This window comes from Spea bombifrons, chromosome 11 (genome assembly GCF_027358695.1).
Source record: "Spea bombifrons isolate aSpeBom1 chromosome 11, aSpeBom1.2.pri, whole genome shotgun sequence".
NCBI lineage: Eukaryota > Metazoa > Chordata > Amphibia > Anura > Pelobatidae > Spea > Spea bombifrons.
This window is the reverse complement of record NC_071097.1, coordinates 22,208,169-22,227,730: the sequence shown is the minus strand read 5'-3', so window position 1 is coordinate 22,227,730 and position 19,562 is coordinate 22,208,169. Positions and strand designations below refer to the sequence as shown.

The 19,562-nt window shown below is 38.2% G+C and overlaps 1 protein-coding gene across 21 annotated transcripts in view; it reads right to left on the bottom strand.

Moving 5' to 3' along the window:
- Positions 1 to 19,562, bottom strand: part of ANK3 (ankyrin 3) — a 223,452-nt gene that overhangs the window by 113,195 nt on the left and 90,695 nt on the right. For 14 of the 21 annotated variants that reach the window (XM_053450100.1, XM_053450105.1, XM_053450112.1 and 11 more), the window contains exon 1: positions 17,931 to 18,515. The exons of 2 other annotated variants lie outside the window; for them this stretch is intronic. In XM_053450100.1, coding sequence (XP_053306075.1) covers positions 17,931 to 18,044 — 114 coding nt within the window. In that variant the 5' untranslated portion in view covers positions 18,045 to 18,515. Of the gene's footprint in view, positions 1 to 17,930; positions 18,516 to 19,562 lie in introns of those variants that run through there. 5 more of the 21 variants (XM_053450120.1, XM_053450121.1, XM_053450122.1 and 2 more) reach the window with 2 other exon arrangements.

Here is a 19,562-nt window from a genome sequence, read left to right as displayed (position 1 = left end):
CATAGCGCTCACTTTCCTACCATACTTCTACCCCAATTTCTATGATTGCAAGTCCGTCTGGTACATTTGTATCTGCCAAATATAGAATCATCCATATGACTGCTATCACATGCTTTACTGTGGACATGGTAAAAATGAAGCAAACCAATAAAATTCCTCCTGTAACTTGGTATTGGAACATCAAATATGTACAAAAGTTGCTGTGTACGTTAAAGAACACTGGAACAATACCGCCAAACTGCTGATGTTCTAAAGGGCACAAATCAAATCAATAAAGAATTTAACCTTACTGAAAGGGTTGTAGATAAGTGGAACAGCATTTCAGCAGAAGCGGAAGAATGTACAGTATGAGCATTAATCAGTTTGCTTAGGTGATGTACCAGTACACCTAACCTTTTTCTCAGTGACACCTCTAATGACAGCCTGGACTCAGCATCACTGACTTCCTACAGACAGATTGTGTGTAACAGTGCTCAGCGCAAGCACTTGTACAACGTTACGACAAAAATGGCCGATTGTGTAATCAGACATTCCCTACCAGTAGATGTCTTTGGAGGAGAGGCCATATATTTACTTAGATATTCCATATGTGAAAATTGTGTATTACAAGTACATAATATTAAGGGGGACAGGATATATTGATAGACTTTACAAAAAAAAGTTTTATTATTTTTAATGTTAACTAGAATTATAGTTACTATCGTTATTGCCACTATACAGTATATCTGGAAATCCAGATTCCTCTTGTGTGTCTAGCTGGGAATTTGATATTATTCTGTTGTGTTAAGTAGAGTATTTGTTTACAAGCTCTGTATGTAAATAGGGCATTGTTACTATGGAATTGTGGCGTTACTTTTTGCTACCCCGATTTCCCTAATAAATCCTGGTTTTACATAACATTTAAATTGGAACACAAGTAAAATGAAGATTTTAATGATGCATTGATTATCCCACATCATGCGAACAGTCGCATAATAATTTCATGAGTAAGTATAGAAGTGCAATTTTTTAGTAGGTCAAATACTCTGCAGCTTCAACTTTTTTAAAAAATGACTGTTTAAATATGCATACACCACAGGAAAAAGTGATGAACAGTTGGGACTTTGGGATCGACAGGCCATATTTAGAAGTAATTCTGAGGAAAAGTGCTAAATTTGGACCATTCTGCAGAACAGTACTTTGGTTGCCATGGAGATTGCTCCACACACTTCCTGCCTGGTGCTTATTAAAGAGACTTTGAAATGTTTCCTCTGCTGTCTTTTATTTCACGCCACTGATTCACTACTGGCTTCGTATTATTATTATTATTAATATTATTACCCTTACGAAAAATTATTGCTGTTTTTTCTGAAGTAATACTGCAGTTTTTTGGACATGAAAAAACTGCAATACTGCACTTTTACTGCAGTATTACCGCACATTTACTGCACGTTTTTTTAATATTGCAAACCTACAGTTGTACTTCAATGTACTGCAGCTTTATTGCATTTGTACTTCCGTACAAAAATACCTGCAGTAAAACTGCAGTACAGGGAAGTACAAATGCAGTAAAACTGCAGTAAATGTGCAGTAATACTGCAGTAAAAGTGCAGTATTGCAGTTTTTTCATGTCCAAAAAACTGCAGTATTACTGCAGAAAAAATCCTGCTCTTAGTGAACTGACTGCTATACTGATCCAGTCTAATTTTCTTCGCTACTTTAGAAAGTCCCGCGCAGGGATGTGACGTGAAGGCGATGCAGATCCCCCAGGAATGAAACGGTTAAGCAATGCAGCAGTTAGAGAGAAGCTGTAGAGAAACGTGTCCCTTTTTTCTATGAACGTGCTGGAACGGGTTAACCATATTTCATTTTTGAAATGATCACATTATGCAAGCTGGTAGAACTACACCCACAGTATATTTCTGGGCACTGTGTATATCTCAATTTATATTTTATAACCCAAGTATTATTATGAATTCCATGTGGGTGGACAGCAAAAAAAGAGGTGCAGCTGTAAATGCCACTGAGATTGGAGTTGGTACTGAGTATTAGAGGGTTATACGTTTTATACAGAGGTGTCTGATCTTTGAAATCTTTGTACTGGGAAGGACTGGTCTATGGATTAAAACCGTCCTTGTCTGCCTGCTGCTGGACACACACGGTCCGACGCTTCGCTCTTACACACTTGCAGCCATGTGTATTCGACCAGTGAATGCACACCAAATTACTGGATCTGCCGCAATAAAGGTGGCTTCAGGTACTGAGCCATTGACTATTTGCCCAGGCCGGTGTACATGAATACATTTATATGTGTAGCATTTTGGCTTTTTGTATCGACCCAGCAACACATTCTGGCCAAAGCCAACTAGGTCTAAGATGACTGCCACTCCAATGAGCTGCTGCTCAGCCAGCTAGCTGGACCTTTCACAAGGTAGATCTCTCATCTCTCCTACTGGGCCATTTACCCTATGAAGAGCCTCCATACAATACCTTACAAGACGCTGCAAGCCTTTTTAAGACATGGAGTACTGGGATATGATGTCATTTGATATGATATTATATGATGCAGTGAGGAAGGTGGTGGTGGGGCAAATATGCCTCTATACAGACCATTCACATAATAACCAGAAAACCACTTTTTAAGGAAATATTACAAAGATATGGGATCAGGTGTGAACTGATTTGACCAACCGAGGTAATTGTAAAATTGATGGAGTTCTGTGGCTCCTTTGGTAGGGTAGGCAGATGGCCACCACTAGCCTTGCCACTCCCTGCCTCTTATCACACCTCACAACACAGGTGTCCTGATTTGGCGGTATACAAAAATCCCATTGAACAGAAGCACATATGTGAACTCAAAAAAATAATCAGGTCAATGCGATAAATGGCCTGTTTTCTTGCACGGCTTCTTGTAACAATTAAAGGCAAGACAATTCACGTTTCATAGGTATTATAGTCATTCTATATAACATCTATTTATAGTAAAGCATTACTAACCCTTCATATGAACCAAGAAGTAATATTTCTATCCAGAAAATGTTGAATGTTTTACCGCACCTAAATCAAACATGTTTTTATGTACTTAACTCAAAGCTGAGTGAATGAACTCCACATTTAAATTAGCTTCATTGCCCGCCGGCATAGTCATAGTTTTTCTTTGGTAATGTTCATTTCTAAAATTCACATGTTAATCAGATATTTTGCGCTTAGTAATAAAATTCATAAATATTTACTATATTCTGTTAAAAAAAAATAAAGTGTACTATTGCATTTTCCTGTGTACTGAATAACATTGAGTTTGCACCAAATCTTTCAATCATCTATCTTTCTGCACAGAAACAAAAATACATATTATGCTAATGCTGTCTCTTAGTCCCCGAGTGAACAGAACGGATTCACATCCCCCTGCGCACTTAAAGATTTTACATTAATTTTGTAATTTTGTCAGCTTGCCCCATTTCATTCCCATCCCCCACAAACATCATGCACAGATGAAGGAGCCAGAGCCTTTGTCTGGTTGCCATGAAAACTAAACAACGTTCCCTCTGCTCAGATTAAATGATTTTATGTTTAACAACTACTGGAACACAAAGATGCTCTAAGAACAGCCGAGCTACCATCGGCCTTTTTCCTCTGGTAGCGCCACCCGCAGTAATAACTGCTGATTAAGAACATTTCATCAGCGCTTATCGCATTATTAATTACAACATTGTTAGTTAGTTACCATAATGATGGCTTTGTTACATTTTTTGACAAGCGAAACACTAAATGAACTGTAATTTGAAACGTAGATTTTGCATGACACCAACTTTGTGCGGCTATGCCAAGCATCCGAGGGAAAGTGTTGGCTAAATGGCGCAAAATGGTGCATAAAAAAACACAATAAAATTTTAAAAAATGATTTTGCATGTTAACGACATCCCAAAATGGTTCTATTTACACATATATTATTCTATTACTTTAAATATTACTTTAAGTATTTAAATATTACTTTAAATACTTACACTTTTAATACACTGCCTGCAACTTTGACAGCACAACGCAGAGATCCATTTTTATATAAGTTTTATATTTTTCTATAAACACTGATGTATAATATTTATTAGAAAGTTATTTTACTATATAAATGGCAATTAAATATTTACATACATCAATTTCATGTGTAAGCCATCTCTGGAATGTGACACAATATTATTGAGCATGTATATGTGGCTGGAGATAAGGGAATCAGTTAATTAGTTAAAGTGCTCCCAATGGGAAAATATAGACTATTTTTAAATTTCTAGACTTGAGCTCAGGTGTAGAGAAGACTTCTCCTTTAAAGAGATTTTTTTCCCTCGTGGCCTGTAGGACATATACACGTAGACCTCAATGAGCCAGTGCTGAAGATAATCCTTTGTTTGCCAGAGGTTAAACCTGGGCAGGTTCTGGTTTGGCCTCGGCAGAGCTCGGTGCTATCAAAATCTCACTGAAAAAGATTGGTTAAGGGACGCAGAAGGGAACAGGGCAGGACAAGAGGAAGAGGAATTTGTCTGCTGAATTTGAACCCCCAAAATTATTGGAAAAAAAGGGTAAAAAGATATGTAATTGCTAGAATTAATAGATTTTTGGAAATACTTAATGAAACCTTTTACTACCTTGGGGGGATTGCAGCAAGATGTTTTCTAATGTACTATGCCTCCATGCAGAAAACAGGGTTACAGTGATTGCCGGGAGGAAAACCCTTGGCAATACATGATTCACATCTGGAGAAACACGCAATGTGAAGGATCTCTCCACACGTTTCATGAGTTACTTCTAGGTCGAGCAGCTGACTTCGCAATCTCCTCTAATAAGCTTCGGACGGTAATTTTGCTGTCAGGGTTTGCTACAGCATTGAAAAGAACTTGTCACAAAGAGTAGTCTAAGGTTAAGCTTGTATTTCCATTTCTATTTATTCTTTCCTCTCGATAGGACACATTTTTTTCCCCCAAAAGTAACTTACAGGCATGACATTTTGCTATTTTCAACCCGATTTTAAATCAAGTCTGTGTATTTGAGGAAAAACCTTCATGATAATTTCATGTCCTAAACTAAAAGCACGGTTATGAGAACCAATCAGCTTCAACTTAAGAGGAGTAGCAACATAATAGGGTAGAGGAATTATGGGAATCCTGAATAATATGCGTAGGGGCAGCTCAGTTGAGAATGAACTGACACCGTTCTGCTAATTCCGACGCTGTCTTTAACATGGGGCAAAAGGAGGCATTTGGCTGCCTAAGTTCCCAATACCTAAGGCCCTCTAAGGCCCTCCCAACAGCCAATGCTGCCTTTACAAATCGGCTCTGAAATGCCAGCTCTTCCCAAAGACAGGCCTCTAATTTACAATGCACAGGAAGGTCGGACATGATACACCCCGCAGCCATGCAAATCCTGTCATCAGGTGCTGTGCAGCCTCTGGGTATTTGCACGTTGGAAGCCGCTTGTTCCTACAGATGCAGCAATGACAGGATAAGTTGGGGTGCAAACACTAAGTCATATTGTGTTTTAGGCATGTCCCTTCAACTAGGAATAGGCATATAAATATATGCTGCGGCCTGATCTTGAATCATAGTTATGTAAAAATGAGGGAATGAAAAAACAAACACAGCCAAAGTCCAGATCAGATCACACGGCCAAAGTGTGAATTGGGCAGAGTACTCTCTGGACGAGGTCCCCGGCTCCCCATGTGCTACTGGAAGGATGCCGTGGGGACCATCTGCCAGAGGAGGAGGTTAAGCTCAGTGTTAAAATGCATAGTATTTGAATGGTCAAATTGAAATTTTTTAAATATTCTATAAGCAAACTGATTACAATGTCTGAAAGTTTTGGATTAGATTAAAATGTGAACATTTTTCAAAGTAGGACTAGGGATTAAATATTGTGGCTAGACAGGCCTCCAAAGTGCTTACTAAGTGCAGACAATCTAAAGAAGAGGAAAATAGAACATTGGTTGTGAAAAAGTTTTTTTCACAGCCAATTGTAAAGTCCTTCTTATACATTAAAACATTTCAGAGTTTGGAAAAAATACAAAATTAATATTGTGGGTTTGCAAAATTAACACACTTTTCTCATTCTGAGTAGTATTGGGAATATGTTTTTTTATATTTAATTTACATAGAATTTATGCTAATCTAAGTAAGGGTAAATTGTAAACAACTAAATAAAGCAATAGTGATGATGAAGCAAAAGTGATGATCATTCAGACCCCAATGGGTAATAATCATACTTAAGGGGGCAGTGATGGTCAAGTGACTTTGCAGATTGTTTCTCATACAAATAATCTACAAGAAAAGTCATATTGGAGGTGACTGTTAGCACAAACTAACATTAAAATTTTTGACTCAACAATGCGTGACCTTGTATTTCTTGTTTCAGGAAATTAGCCCTTCTGACTCTGAATGATTGGATGTGACAGTGATTCTAAGGGCATGCATCACTATGATTCTTTGCAAATATTGTTCTACTGCACCTTTTTGTAGACATTGTTTTTGATTAACCTTAATGCATATTTGTTGATGAATTTGCATTTTTCCTTGAAAAAGTGGGGCATTTTTTTTTTGGTGTTGGCATGTGACTCTCTAGCTCACAGCATCATCTGAATAGCTCTCATCCATGGTTTATTTCATTACAACATCTCTTGGGTTTCTAACCCAAGGCACATTGTACATGTGGCCTTTCAAGCTGGATCTGCTGTACATGCTCAGTGATTTTCAGCCTAATTGGACCCTCACAAAAGAAGGTTTGGGGAACAATCCAGAAGTATATCTTTGAAAACAATTACAATCAAGCCAAAGATTTAAAAAAAAACATTAATATAACATTATCTTTAGTCCCAACTGCTTGGCGCTATGGAACTCATCAGCATAAATTTAACAGACCTGCTTTAAAAACCTTAATTATAAATTATCCCATGCATGAACAAAATGCTGCTTTTCTAAAAGTAGAGTTTAAAAGATACAAATATTTCCTAGTGTTCTAAATCTAGGTAGTCATTATGAGCTCTTTGTAGGTCTAACAATAAGAATCTTGGTTAGTTGGCCTTTAGAAGGCCTGAGGAAGTGCCTTCTCCTCCAGATGGAAAAACAAGGACCTTAATTCTCTACAAAAACTTTTTCACTTGTAACTCCTTTCTCCTTAGTCTAAAGGGAGAAGCAGTAGCTCTGTGACTCTGAACAAGATCTCCTCCCTGCTCACTCTCAGGCCACTCGCTCAGTGATGGCATCATGGAATGACATAGTTCTCTATTGTTAGGAGAAGCAGCCCCCTCGGCTACATTGTACTTTGGAACGTGGTTCTGAAAAGACTGTACTGGGCCCTAAAGTGTGTGTAAATTATTTCATTACATTCTATATTTGTCAGGTGTCATGGTCTTCATCCACTGATGTCCTGAGTAATCACCTAACGCTAGATGTTACTAGTATCAAGTTTATCTTACACTATTCTGTTAATTACATTGACCCCAGTTATGCCAGTATGACTTTGGAAGTTTGTTCTACCTTTATAAATGATGTATAGCCACATCGGATTGAGAAGGAATGGAAAATGTAATCATAGTAAACACTTTTTAATGTGTCTCTTGTAGCTATAAGTGTTTAACAATTTTGATACTACAGCCTGCAACCCTCTCTCAGATACCCACAAACTTCATTTTTGGAGTGGGTCATCTTCTTTGTATTGCATATCTTTGTTGCGCAAAGTGCCAGGAAGTGACGTAATACACCAGTGTTCTGCCCCAGAAGGCCACGAAGTATGAGGGATGCTACAGTGGTGTGTGTGACTAGGCACAGACCTCTCTTGTTGTATCAATGGGTGGGTTACACCGGAGATCTCTGATCTCCATAACTGGTCCATTGAGCTGCACTCCACTAAGGGTGTAAAAATGTCCCTAAATACCTGGGAACTTCCCCGGTTAGGCTACCCAAAGCGCTACCCTTTTCTTGGTGTGGCTTCATAGAGGGGTGGGGAGTGAGATGATATTGGGCAGGTAAAAGGCTGAAGTGGGAATGACCAAATGCTGCTCCCCATTCTGGAGAAAGAAGAAACTGACCCAAGAAGCCAGGAAAGCAGGGTCCCACTCGTAGACCGTGAGTCAAACCTAGAAATTCACAGGTATGCTAATGAGCCTAAGCCAGAATAGAAAACTGCAATGATATTTACACTTTATTGTTTTATTCTTATACAGGATATGATTAAATACTGAACCTAGGTATAACAATAATGTGTAACAATACTTGGGGACACATACAAGCAAATGGCCTCTATAACTTTAACACAAATTTACCCACCCCCCCCCACTTTGCATCTAAAATGCAGTGGAAACTCCAAGCTCATGTCAGCATTAAGTAGGTTAAACATGCATTGAACACGGTGAATAATGTATTTTTTTTATCAGTAACCAACCATATATTACAATTTTAAACCTGCATTTAATAAAAAATGAAGCAGATCTCTGTGTGCTTCTAGTATGGCAACTGGCCAGGCGTGAGTACTGCAGATGAAGACAGTGAGGTTGTGTTTATGTAACCGGCTAATGCACTGCAGATGCAGAAAAAAAGGGCTGCACCAGAACATGTGAAACATACAGCTCTGAAGAAGTCCCGAACACAAAACACGTCCAGCCGTGTCCACCCCTTCATACAGTGAATGAACAGCACTTCACACTGACCTCCACAGCCTTTCGCCAGATATAATACACATTTTGTCTTAATGCAAACAAAGGTTTTTTTCATTTAAAGGCCTTTACCCCATAGCCACACCACACAATATGACTGTGAATGAACGAAACATAGAAACACAGAATGTGTCGGCAGATAAGAACCATTTGGCCCATCCAGTCTGCCCAATTTCTGAATACTTTCCTTAGTCCCTGGACTTATCCTATATCTAGTATAGCCTTGTGTCTATCCCACGCATGCTTAAACCCCCCCCCCACACACACTGTACTAGCTGGAGTATTATTCCATGCATCTATTACCCTCTCAGTGAGGTTATATTTTTTGCTACCCTTTCCCCCTCTAAGAGTATGTCCTCTTGTTGTGGTAGTTTTTCTTCTTTTAAATAAAGTCTCTTCCTTTTTCGTATTGATTCCCTTTATGTATTTAAACGTTCCTATCATATCCACCCTGTCACGTCTTTCTTCCAGGCTATATAGGTTAAGATCCTTAAACCTTTCCTAGTAAATTTTATCCTGTAATCCATGAACCAGTTTAGTAGCCCTTCTCTGAACTTTCTCCAAAGTATCTATATCCTTCTGGAGATACGGTCTCTAGTGCTGTGTAAAATACGAGTAGTAAGAAGTAGTCTTTATGCTTCAGTCAGTTGTTTGACATTGTTAAGCCAACTAAATTATAGTTATGCTTGTAACTTTTCTGCAGGTTCATACAAGTAAATTAGAGTTTACGTTTCATAAATATATACCAATGAAACCTTAGCCATTATTAAGTGGCTGGTGGTATGAATGTTTCTGGTGGACCTTGCTGTGTTCTAAATCATATGTCACGTTAGTATATACAGCCTCTACCAATTATATTCAAGACCAGAAACTTAAACGAAAACAATCATTTACATTGCAGTCACTGATAGATGAATTCAATTCTACAGTGGTAAACCTTCTCATTTCTTGATAAATTAACTTTAGACCATCTTAGTTCTCTAGAATGTTTTTTTAGGAAGAGGGGTGGGTCAAAGCCAAATGTGAAAGGTATTTCATATCCCCAATTCCATCCTTGCCCTTAGTGTCATTTGTCTTTCATTTCTCCCCATTTCCTCCTTATCTCCCAGACAGCCATTGATTGCTTCTGCACCACTTGAAATGGTCCTGATGGGACACTGTTGTCATGGAGACATCTCATGGGGTGACTGTGTCCCTCCCTTGCTTGTACCTGAAGATGGCCTTCTAAATTAAAATGTAGAGCAATCCCTACGAAGTAATAAAAGGATGCTCTGCTTCTTGAATACAACGCTAGTGATAATGTCTGAGACTAATGTTACTTTAAACAAAGGCGAGGTGCTGCAACTGAAGGGCCACTAATATATCTAATGTGTAATACTAAGGACACTAGCCTATTTGTCTAGAATTCTGCATGATTTACACTGATGTTCTTCAGTCTCGCCCTTCTTACTGCATACATGGTACTGATAGGGATGGGGTTATGGCAGTGCTCGTCCCTGAAGGTACAGCAGAATGAGCAGAGAAACGTGCCTCCACCATGGTCCATGGAATTATCTTCTACCGAGTTTTAGAGTTATGCTACCTGAAAAGGTACCTTGCAAAGGTCAAAGAGATATATTCAACCTGACAATGAAGTTTGATGTACGCGTGGAAGCCAAAAAGTGAACCATCCCTAAACTGATTCATCTTTAGACATTCCAAGGATTATAATATATTCATGAATTCTCCTTGAAGATCAGTTTTGTGTATTCAAAATACTTGGAGAGCACTGCATTCCCTAAATAATTCCCTTTCAATATTCACTCATGACATATTCAACACATGCTCTTTTCAGACTGAACTCCTCAGAACAAATAATACTTATTTCATGAACACCAATTATGAGTGAAAGTCACATTAATAAATTACTGTGCATATATGTCCATAAAGAAGAATAATAAAGGAAGCCTCATGCATCCTTATGCATTACGTAGAGCACTTAACTAGTTTAAAACATAATGGTGGGGCTATTAGCTATGTTACGATCTTCTGACAATGTTTTTCGAGTACCTAATGGACTGTGATGCGGAGAGCATTGCATGATGGGTTGTATGGAATGAGCACCGACGTGAAAAGGTACATTTGTTACATTTTGTGTAGCTTTCACTATACACAGTTATTTGTTGTTTTTGGATACTTGGTTTTATATATATATTACTTTTCATGCAATATCCTCAGGCACACAAAAAAAACCAAGAAAGACCTCCAACAAGGCCTACTTAGCATGCAAAATAGCAGCTATTCATCCCATACTTAGTACCTAAGTAATATTAAGAAATATTTCCCTCTGTACCAATTCATATATAATTGGTAAAGCTATATCTTCAAGCTTAATAGTGCTAATATTTGTTTAGCTAAAAAGGACCGTTTCTTTAATGAAATCAAATCACATCTAAGTACAAAAATGCTATTTTACTTGTATTCTGTAGACATGTGTACCTAATAGGGGGGGGCACATGAATATGGGGGGATTCTGCAGAATCCCCCCCCCCCATATATTTCAAAAGGAGACATCACGAACATTAAAAAGGGACTCCTTTCCGGTACTTTGCTTTCATTATATACATCTAATATATTTTTAAATACTTGTGATATCCAGCTATATCACTATTATAGCCGCATGTTAAAACAAAAGTAGGTAGTAAGTATTTTATAAATAGGTGTAGACTGATCCGTCCATTGCCATAAGTAATCTAATGAGAGCATCTATCCAGAAGCGTGGCAGCCAAATTATTGAATCCAAGTAAATCAAGTTTTATTATACTTTCAATGCTGTACTTTGTGGATATAAAATGTGTGCCTGCCAAATGTCCTATATTTCTAGGAACGCTCTCAAATTTGAATATCCCTCTTGCATTATTAATCAGGGACAATGTAAGAAACATTAGATACTTTCTATGCAAAAACATTCCTCCGACATTTTGAACGGCCAAAAGGGGGACATCTTTTTGTAGGCTGAAAAGAGACGCAAAGGTGCTGGGCTTTACCAAGAAATATTATGAAACCTATCTGGCATTTAAAAAAATAACTCACCAAAGGGGCTCCTAGACAAAAAGGGGCACAAATGGAAGAATAGAGGGACTGTCCTTCCTAAACAAGTGCACTTGTCAAGTATGTAGTTGTGCACAGAATCCTTTGAACACACAAAGCCATATTTTCAAGGATGCAACCTAGGGATGTGCTTGAATTTAGCTTTTGTTGTTTTTTTTGCTTTGTGTGCATTACGTATTATTTTTCTTTTTTTTCTCCATAATTGTTTTTTGTCTTTCATGGCAATGCAACTGTTGAGTGTCAAAAAGCCACCTGAGTTTTTGAGTTGATCCATAAATGAAATAATGAAACTAATTATTGTATTTATAAACCATTTATGCATACAATTTACACCACTGTTCGCTAATAATGCATTTTATATAACAAAAACATTTGTAACATTTGATCAATTTGAAACCAGTCATTTCTAATGCAAAATGTGCCTGCTTGTCAAAATCAATGTGAGACTGTTAATATATACATACTGTATATCTTCTTTGAAGTTGACTTCAAAGAAGATACTTCACTGTATGAAGTCAAATTCAAAGTGTGTTTTGCCTGTGGTGGTATTTTCTATCCATTCTTCATACACCATGTATTTATCTTCTAACAATCTAATGTGACCTTCTCCACCCACACACTGGACCCACAATTCCATCGTCTTTGAGCACCGCTAATAGACTGTAAGCTCTCAAGAGCAAGGGCTTTCTCTAATTCTGTACCCATTGTCTTATGTGTGTTCACGTAACTGTTATCTTCGCTTGAACGCATCTCCTGCTTACCAGTATGCATGCGCACTATACTCACTGCCAGCCATGCAATAAGGGTTGTAAGAAGATTACCTCTATGCATGCGCAGAAAGGAGGAGTTGAGGAGGAACTGAGACAGCAAGAGAGGACTGCATTTAAAACATAGATTGTGGTGGGGTGATTCAGATCTTTAAAAATGTGTGGTTTTTTTTCTAAATTACTTATAAACAATGATAAACAATGCATATTAAAGGACTTACAAGGTACTTTCATATGTATTTGTATTGGAAGCACAGGGCATCCCTTTGGAGTGTCCATCTAGTATGAATCATACACATAAAAAAGTATTTATGAACCCAAATCAATACCGAAAAAGACATCAAACATGATTTATTTATAATAAATAAACCAAATAGATTATGCTAATTCCAAAGATGGCACTAGATAACACGCACACACACACACACGCATATATATATATAAATATACACACAAATAAATATATGCTGCAATGTTCTAAATCCCCAGCTCCGGTCGATCCAATGAAATCAAAACTGAGCTTCTGAGCATCACAAGAACCAACGTGAGAAAAAAATATACAACACAATCAACTGATAACAGACTGTGATAAGAGTTAAGGTTTGACCAGATGGGACCTCATGAGATCAATAACTGTTGAGACATTCATCTCTATGCTGATGATAACATGGAATGAATGAAATACGGTAATTACACGAAATAAAAGAATTACTTGAGAGTAAAACAATTTCACTGAAATGTTTTACATTTCATTTAAAAATAAAAGTATGTCAGGAGGCTGCTTTTTCTTGAAAAGAATACAGATATGTTTTGGCTTAAACTAAAAAAAAACAACTTTTATAACAAGTTTTCAAGTATTACAATTTATATCTCCAAGGCATGTTTAATAATATAAAGGGTTATCCCATAAAATGGGATTGCATTTTTCTTACGAGGATGTTCTCCTATCTGCTTCAACGACAAAAAGCCCACCTACCTAAAACACAAATTTCCAGTTCAGTACATTGTCAGCCGGAGGTTAATCTCATTTGACCCTCGTGTATACTCTACAGAGGAGCAGCAGCTGAGCCCCACGATCCCCGGGAACATTTTAATTGGGTGCACTGGTGAATGAATGCAACACCAATAGCAGAACACTCCACGCTCCCTATGTCAAAGTAGCATTACAATTAAAGGGTCACATTATAGGTGAGGGACCCCTTTACATTTTTGTGGTGCCCCTCTTGCAAATGAATGGAGGGGGTTCTACAGAATCCTCCCATATGCATTTACCCCAACTATTTGGCTTGCAGGGGATGTGTTCACGTGAAAATCTCCTGCCAGCGCAGTACACAAGATTTTTTTTTTTAAAAGTACTGCAGACATTAGTTAAACCCTCAAGGAAAGATGGGTTAGGCAGCTACACTGCACATTCAGCTGCAGCGCAAATTGCTCTCGAAATTGAAAAAAGAACATTCCTACCACTTGCCCTTACATTAACATCCACATAACATTCTCACAGTTTGCCACCTGTATCTATTTTAAGTTCTGTCTGATCTCCCATGGACCGGGAAGAGATCATACCATGGTTACATGCGGTGCCAAGGCATGTGTACAGGGAGACCAGGGTGATGTCATAACATGACACTAGATCTCTCTGAACACGCTGAAACACTACAGATCATGAGAAGGCAGATTGGTCAATCTAGTTACAAATCTCCTGCTCCACCGCCAGATCACCTGGGATAGATACCCTGGACAGGGCACCGCTACTGAAAAGTCATCTACCTTTCAGGCAAGGTTGCAGTTGTACGTTGCATATTGCATTATATTTATTTATATAACATATGTTAAAGCACAGAAGGAGAAGAGGGCCCTGCTCTTGCAAGCTTACACTATTTGGTGGTTGAGGAGGGACTGAGACAGCAGGAGAGGACTTCTTGGGGGGGGGCGCGTTGTACAAAATTAGTCTCCTCTAGTCATGCCATTTTTACACAGTTCGTTGACACGTTAATCTACTGCAAAGGTCATCATGATTGGTCCTTAAAAGGCCATAATCCGCTATATTTTTTCGATTTGATCTCACACATAATGCTTCAACATACAGTATAAATGCCTTTTAGTGTTCCTAGAACATCAGCCATTTGAATTATTATTTCGTATCCAAAAATTCTAATGATAATGGTTGGCCTTTAGGAACTGTACAAGTTAGAGTAAGAAAAATAAAATACAAAAAGGTCAACATGGGTTGTAAGGATACAACATGCCTAACAAGCCCAGAATGGTATGCAGCAAATCATAGACTTTGCTCTGGCCACGATGAGGTTAAACCCTCCATATAGCTGAGAAATAATATTTTTGGGAACCCACTGCAGAAAACCCTATGGAAACACTAACTTTTCTTCTGCTGATGCTGACAGATGTATCACAGTTGAGGCGATTTCTAGTAGAAACCCTTTGTCTTCAGGGTAATGAATCACTAAACATGGTCCTAGGCAGCCACTCCTACTGATTGACTTGCAGCATGTGGTCCGCAGTCATTTAAACTGCATTGCCCACGTGATTATCTAACACGGGCCACTGAATCTTCAAGGCTTCTTCAGTATGATATTATCACCAAAACCTATTTTATTACTTTGCCACGTACAAGACAATCAAAGCTTTAAATTAGCCAAGCTGGTTGCAAAAACATATCGATATCTTGATTTGCCACTCAGAATGTCTATAGATAGAAATGCCATGTTTTATAGTATACATGTTACATATAGATTGGTGGTGCAGTATCATATTAGAGGATTCACTGTACAGAAAGATAATGGCCCTTGTGGACTAGTGTAGACTTGAAGGCATAATCAAGGAGCTCTACAGTGAAGAAGCCCTTGAGAAAGGGTTTAGGGCCGGAGAGGCTAGCAGTGGTCAGATGGCATATTCAATTTACTGCAGGGCAGCTAACACGCTGACTGCACACTAAAGCAAACCTCACCCACTGTCTTGTGCAGTCACGCGTGTAAGTTAAATGGATTCTCCTACCTCATACAATCTGTATGCTTGTTACATAACAAGTGCTGCAGTGGTCTTGCTAAGACCCTATAAGTGCTGACAATTATTAGTATTAGTTTGTAAGCTCTTAAGATCCAAATTCTCGGAATTCTCATTTGAGCACAAACTAATTTACAAATAGTTATATTATTTTGCATGGCAGACGTAGACTTTAACGGCTTAAACTAAACAATGACAGCATTTATGGTGGGAACATTAGCTGTATAAATCAGTGCTGGCATTCGTACCCAGAATATTAGTAATATGGATTACCATCTACTCCCTCCCACATAGAAATGACTGCTCTTTTATGCAAGTCAATAAGTTTATTGTCTATTAGAGGGACGTCATAAAATGCATGTTTACTTTGCATTGTTCTGGTCTTCGGCTCTTGTGACTCTACGCAGAAAACCGGCCAGCTCGGAAGACAAAGGCGTCACATTGCCCCGATCCCCTATTCCATACTGAAGAGGAGTGGCTTTATGGTGATTTCCAAGTCTTCCTATTTCATATAGCATTTGCTTAACGCTAGTTACTGCATAAAGGGCCTTTTTTGTTAATATTGGGGGGGAAAACATTAACACAGTAATTTGGTTAAGTAGACCGAACTCACATAGTCCCATGTAAACAATGAACGATAACTACCTCTCAATCTGGCCTGGAAGATGGGAATTCAAACATGCATGGGATGGGCGTAAAGCTCTCCCGAATCTAATACACGACCAAGGGCTGATTATGGTCTGAGTCTTTACATCAGGCAGATTAGAAGGGCCGATGAGTTCTTATATGCTGTCAAATTCTACATTTCTAAGGAAGGAGCTGTCCAATACTTCCAGCTACTGAACGAATTGGCATCTCATGTGTTATAAACACACAGCTGTGTGTGTGTGCTGCTACATACATGTACAGAATCGTGTGTAAAGGTGATTTACATGCATATACACACACAGACTTCTCTTAGTCTTAACATGTCCTTCTGCCTGTTACACACAATATCAGTGTTTTCCCAGCAATGCTATCTCCTGTGACCCACACCTGCCGCTTTCTGACAGTCGCTTTATGTTAATGACGTTCATGATGCATACAGAGAACAAAATCAGGAAGCAGAAACGGTGACCCTGACATCCTTAGCTACAAGATCACATGTTTGCATTAGGTCAGCCCGGTTTCCATGGCCTGTAATCCTAGTAAAATGCGGAAGAGACGAAATCGCTAACAAAAACGTAACCAATCGCGGTAGGCAATGTAAGCAGGTGTACAGTGTATGTTTAGATGCAAGGCTGGGATACACTAGGACATACTAGGCATTGTGCTTCGGCAGGCCAATAAAAACCGGGAGGCAGTGCCTACAGCCCTTTCCTCGCTTCATGACAACAATGGGCAATTCTCTTTCTAGGTGGCTTTCTCTTATTTTAAGTGACAATGCACATAAAAGTGTGCTAAGCAGCTTGATACCTTCTTGAGACCCAACCGGAGGAAATACGTTCAATGCAGCAAATTTACATGTCATTGGAGGGCCTCATGCATCAATGCTTCCAGTAAATTAAGCTTATCTATCCTTTAGGGAATATGACAAAGGATCATAAAAAGAAGCCCCTACAGCTGATGGTTTTGGGCTGATGTATTTAGAAGATTGCCTTTCGCTCCATATTTATCAATTCGGTTAAGATGAGAGTCAATCGAATGCAGGGCCTTATCTTTAAGGCTGTTCTGGTTCTTAAAGATTCATGGGTTTTAATTCGCCTTTGTCCTTAGCTGCTACTAAACACTGCATGAATTGAAAATAAATGACATTACATATATAAACGCAACATCTAAAGTATCATCTATTACCATTTGCTACCATTAGAATATTTTATTTAACATTTACACCCATATAAAATGTTATTTTTTTTTTTTACTAGCTATCATATTAACATAACATTCTAAATAGGAAGATTCTTTTGGCATCTCTGTCGAAACACATCCTCTAAAATATATTACTAATAACGACGATTAAAAAAAAAAAAATGCAGTGTATGGAATTATTAATTAAGATCATCAGCAGAAAAAAATACAACCTTCCAGTGATTAGCCTGGCACACAGTGGGTTAAATGAAACAATAAAATGTTTTTGAGTTGTAATCTTTCTTTGTAACATGACCGATAAATGAGTGTAAGGCGCACACACACACCTTCTGCATCATCACTGCAGCAGACAATAATAGTGAGATCTGTTTTCATTTATATACTAACACACTATGCTATAAAAAATACCATGCGATAGAATGACTATGGTACATCCCATACATACATACATATATATATATATATATAAAATGACTATTTGACATTATATAACCATAAATTATATATATACCCACATGCTGCAAATACAAGAGTACCTTTTTCTTTCGATCTCTAGATCTCTTTCTGTGTCTCCTTTTTTCTTTACTTTCTTCCTCTGCATTAATGTCCAGATCCCTGTTCTTTTTTAACTGGGATGCTGCGTGAGCCATTATCAGGCTAAATATCCCATGAAACAATGTTCCTTTGGAAAATAGGGAAGTATCCTTAAGCACCCTTTCTCCAGCTTCTCACTGTATGGTCCAAGTCAGGGAGAGACAGAGCAAGGAGCCAAGAAGGCAGGCTCGGGACAGCCACAAGCACCATGTATATAAATCCTTGTCTTCACAAGTCTTCTTTCCCCCCTCTGCTACCTGGATCCTTCCCAGTCATTTCTATGCATCAGTGCAAGGAGATGAGGCTGTGAAGCAGAGAGTGCTGTGTGATGCTTGTATCCCCTGCCACCAGCTGGAAGTGTCTAAGTGATCCCTGGGAAGGGGGAATGGTCCTAATGCTGCACTATGCAGAAAAGAAATGCTCATGTGGAGGAGCACATGCTAAGACAGACAATTACAATTTGCCTGCCAATACACTGGCAGCAGGCAGCTCAAACATGGGATTGTGAATAGGTACAAGAACAGAATCCTCCTGCAAGCAATTCTCTGAACCCAAGATGCAGTGCAGACTCCCACTATGGAATAAATTAACAGCTCATGGGGAAAAACACATTTATTTTGCTACCTAGATCCCCTTTCATTATGCTGCATACATTGTATGTGCATCCGTTTCCCAATGTGTCCTTTATGCACCAATGCTGCATGTTGAATACATTCAAACCTATATACAGAGTACAGGCGCACACATACAGCAGCTCTACTGGGATGCTGTGCTGGGACAAAGACATTTTTTTTGACAAGACTGGATTTAATTGTACTCCTTCAGTCACCTCAATATATTTTTACCACCTGAGGCCTCGGTATCTGCAGCTTCTGAATATTCATTATATGATCTAAAATAGCAGCAGCATTACAGCCCTGAAGGCAAATCTATTATTGGGATGTACAAAGTAGCAAAAAAAAAACCCACAGGATCCAATTTAAATAAAAAAAGATATAATAAATACAGCATCCACGCACCACAATATGTAGTGAATAACAGATATTTGTAAAAAATGTGTGCACACAAATATTTATATACATATATACATACATTGTAATATCATTAACTTTGTGTCTTTACGAAAAAAAAAAAACATTTAGCTGTGGCATGTTCACCGTGATGATGGGGGATAAAGGATATAAAATATCAAATAAAAAAATAGATATTATCGAACTCGCCACTAGGTGCAAAAGTGGTGTTACACATCAACAAAAAATAGCATGGGGAGAATTCAATAAAATGTAATTTTACTCCCAGATTCTCAGTACACATACACACATACATATACAGTATATTATTGTAGTTGTATAGTCATATATATTTGTAGTTCCATATGCTATAAATTATATTATAATATGTATAAATATATATGCATACTTTTACTGACAAATGGACATAGGTTGAAAATTCACATGCTCAGCATGTGATGAGCCAGACCACAATATCACATATTTCTATGAGGATATCACAGCTAAAATTGTCAACTAATAAATAGCAACATTAAGTTTTTGGGATCTCATTTATTCATCACT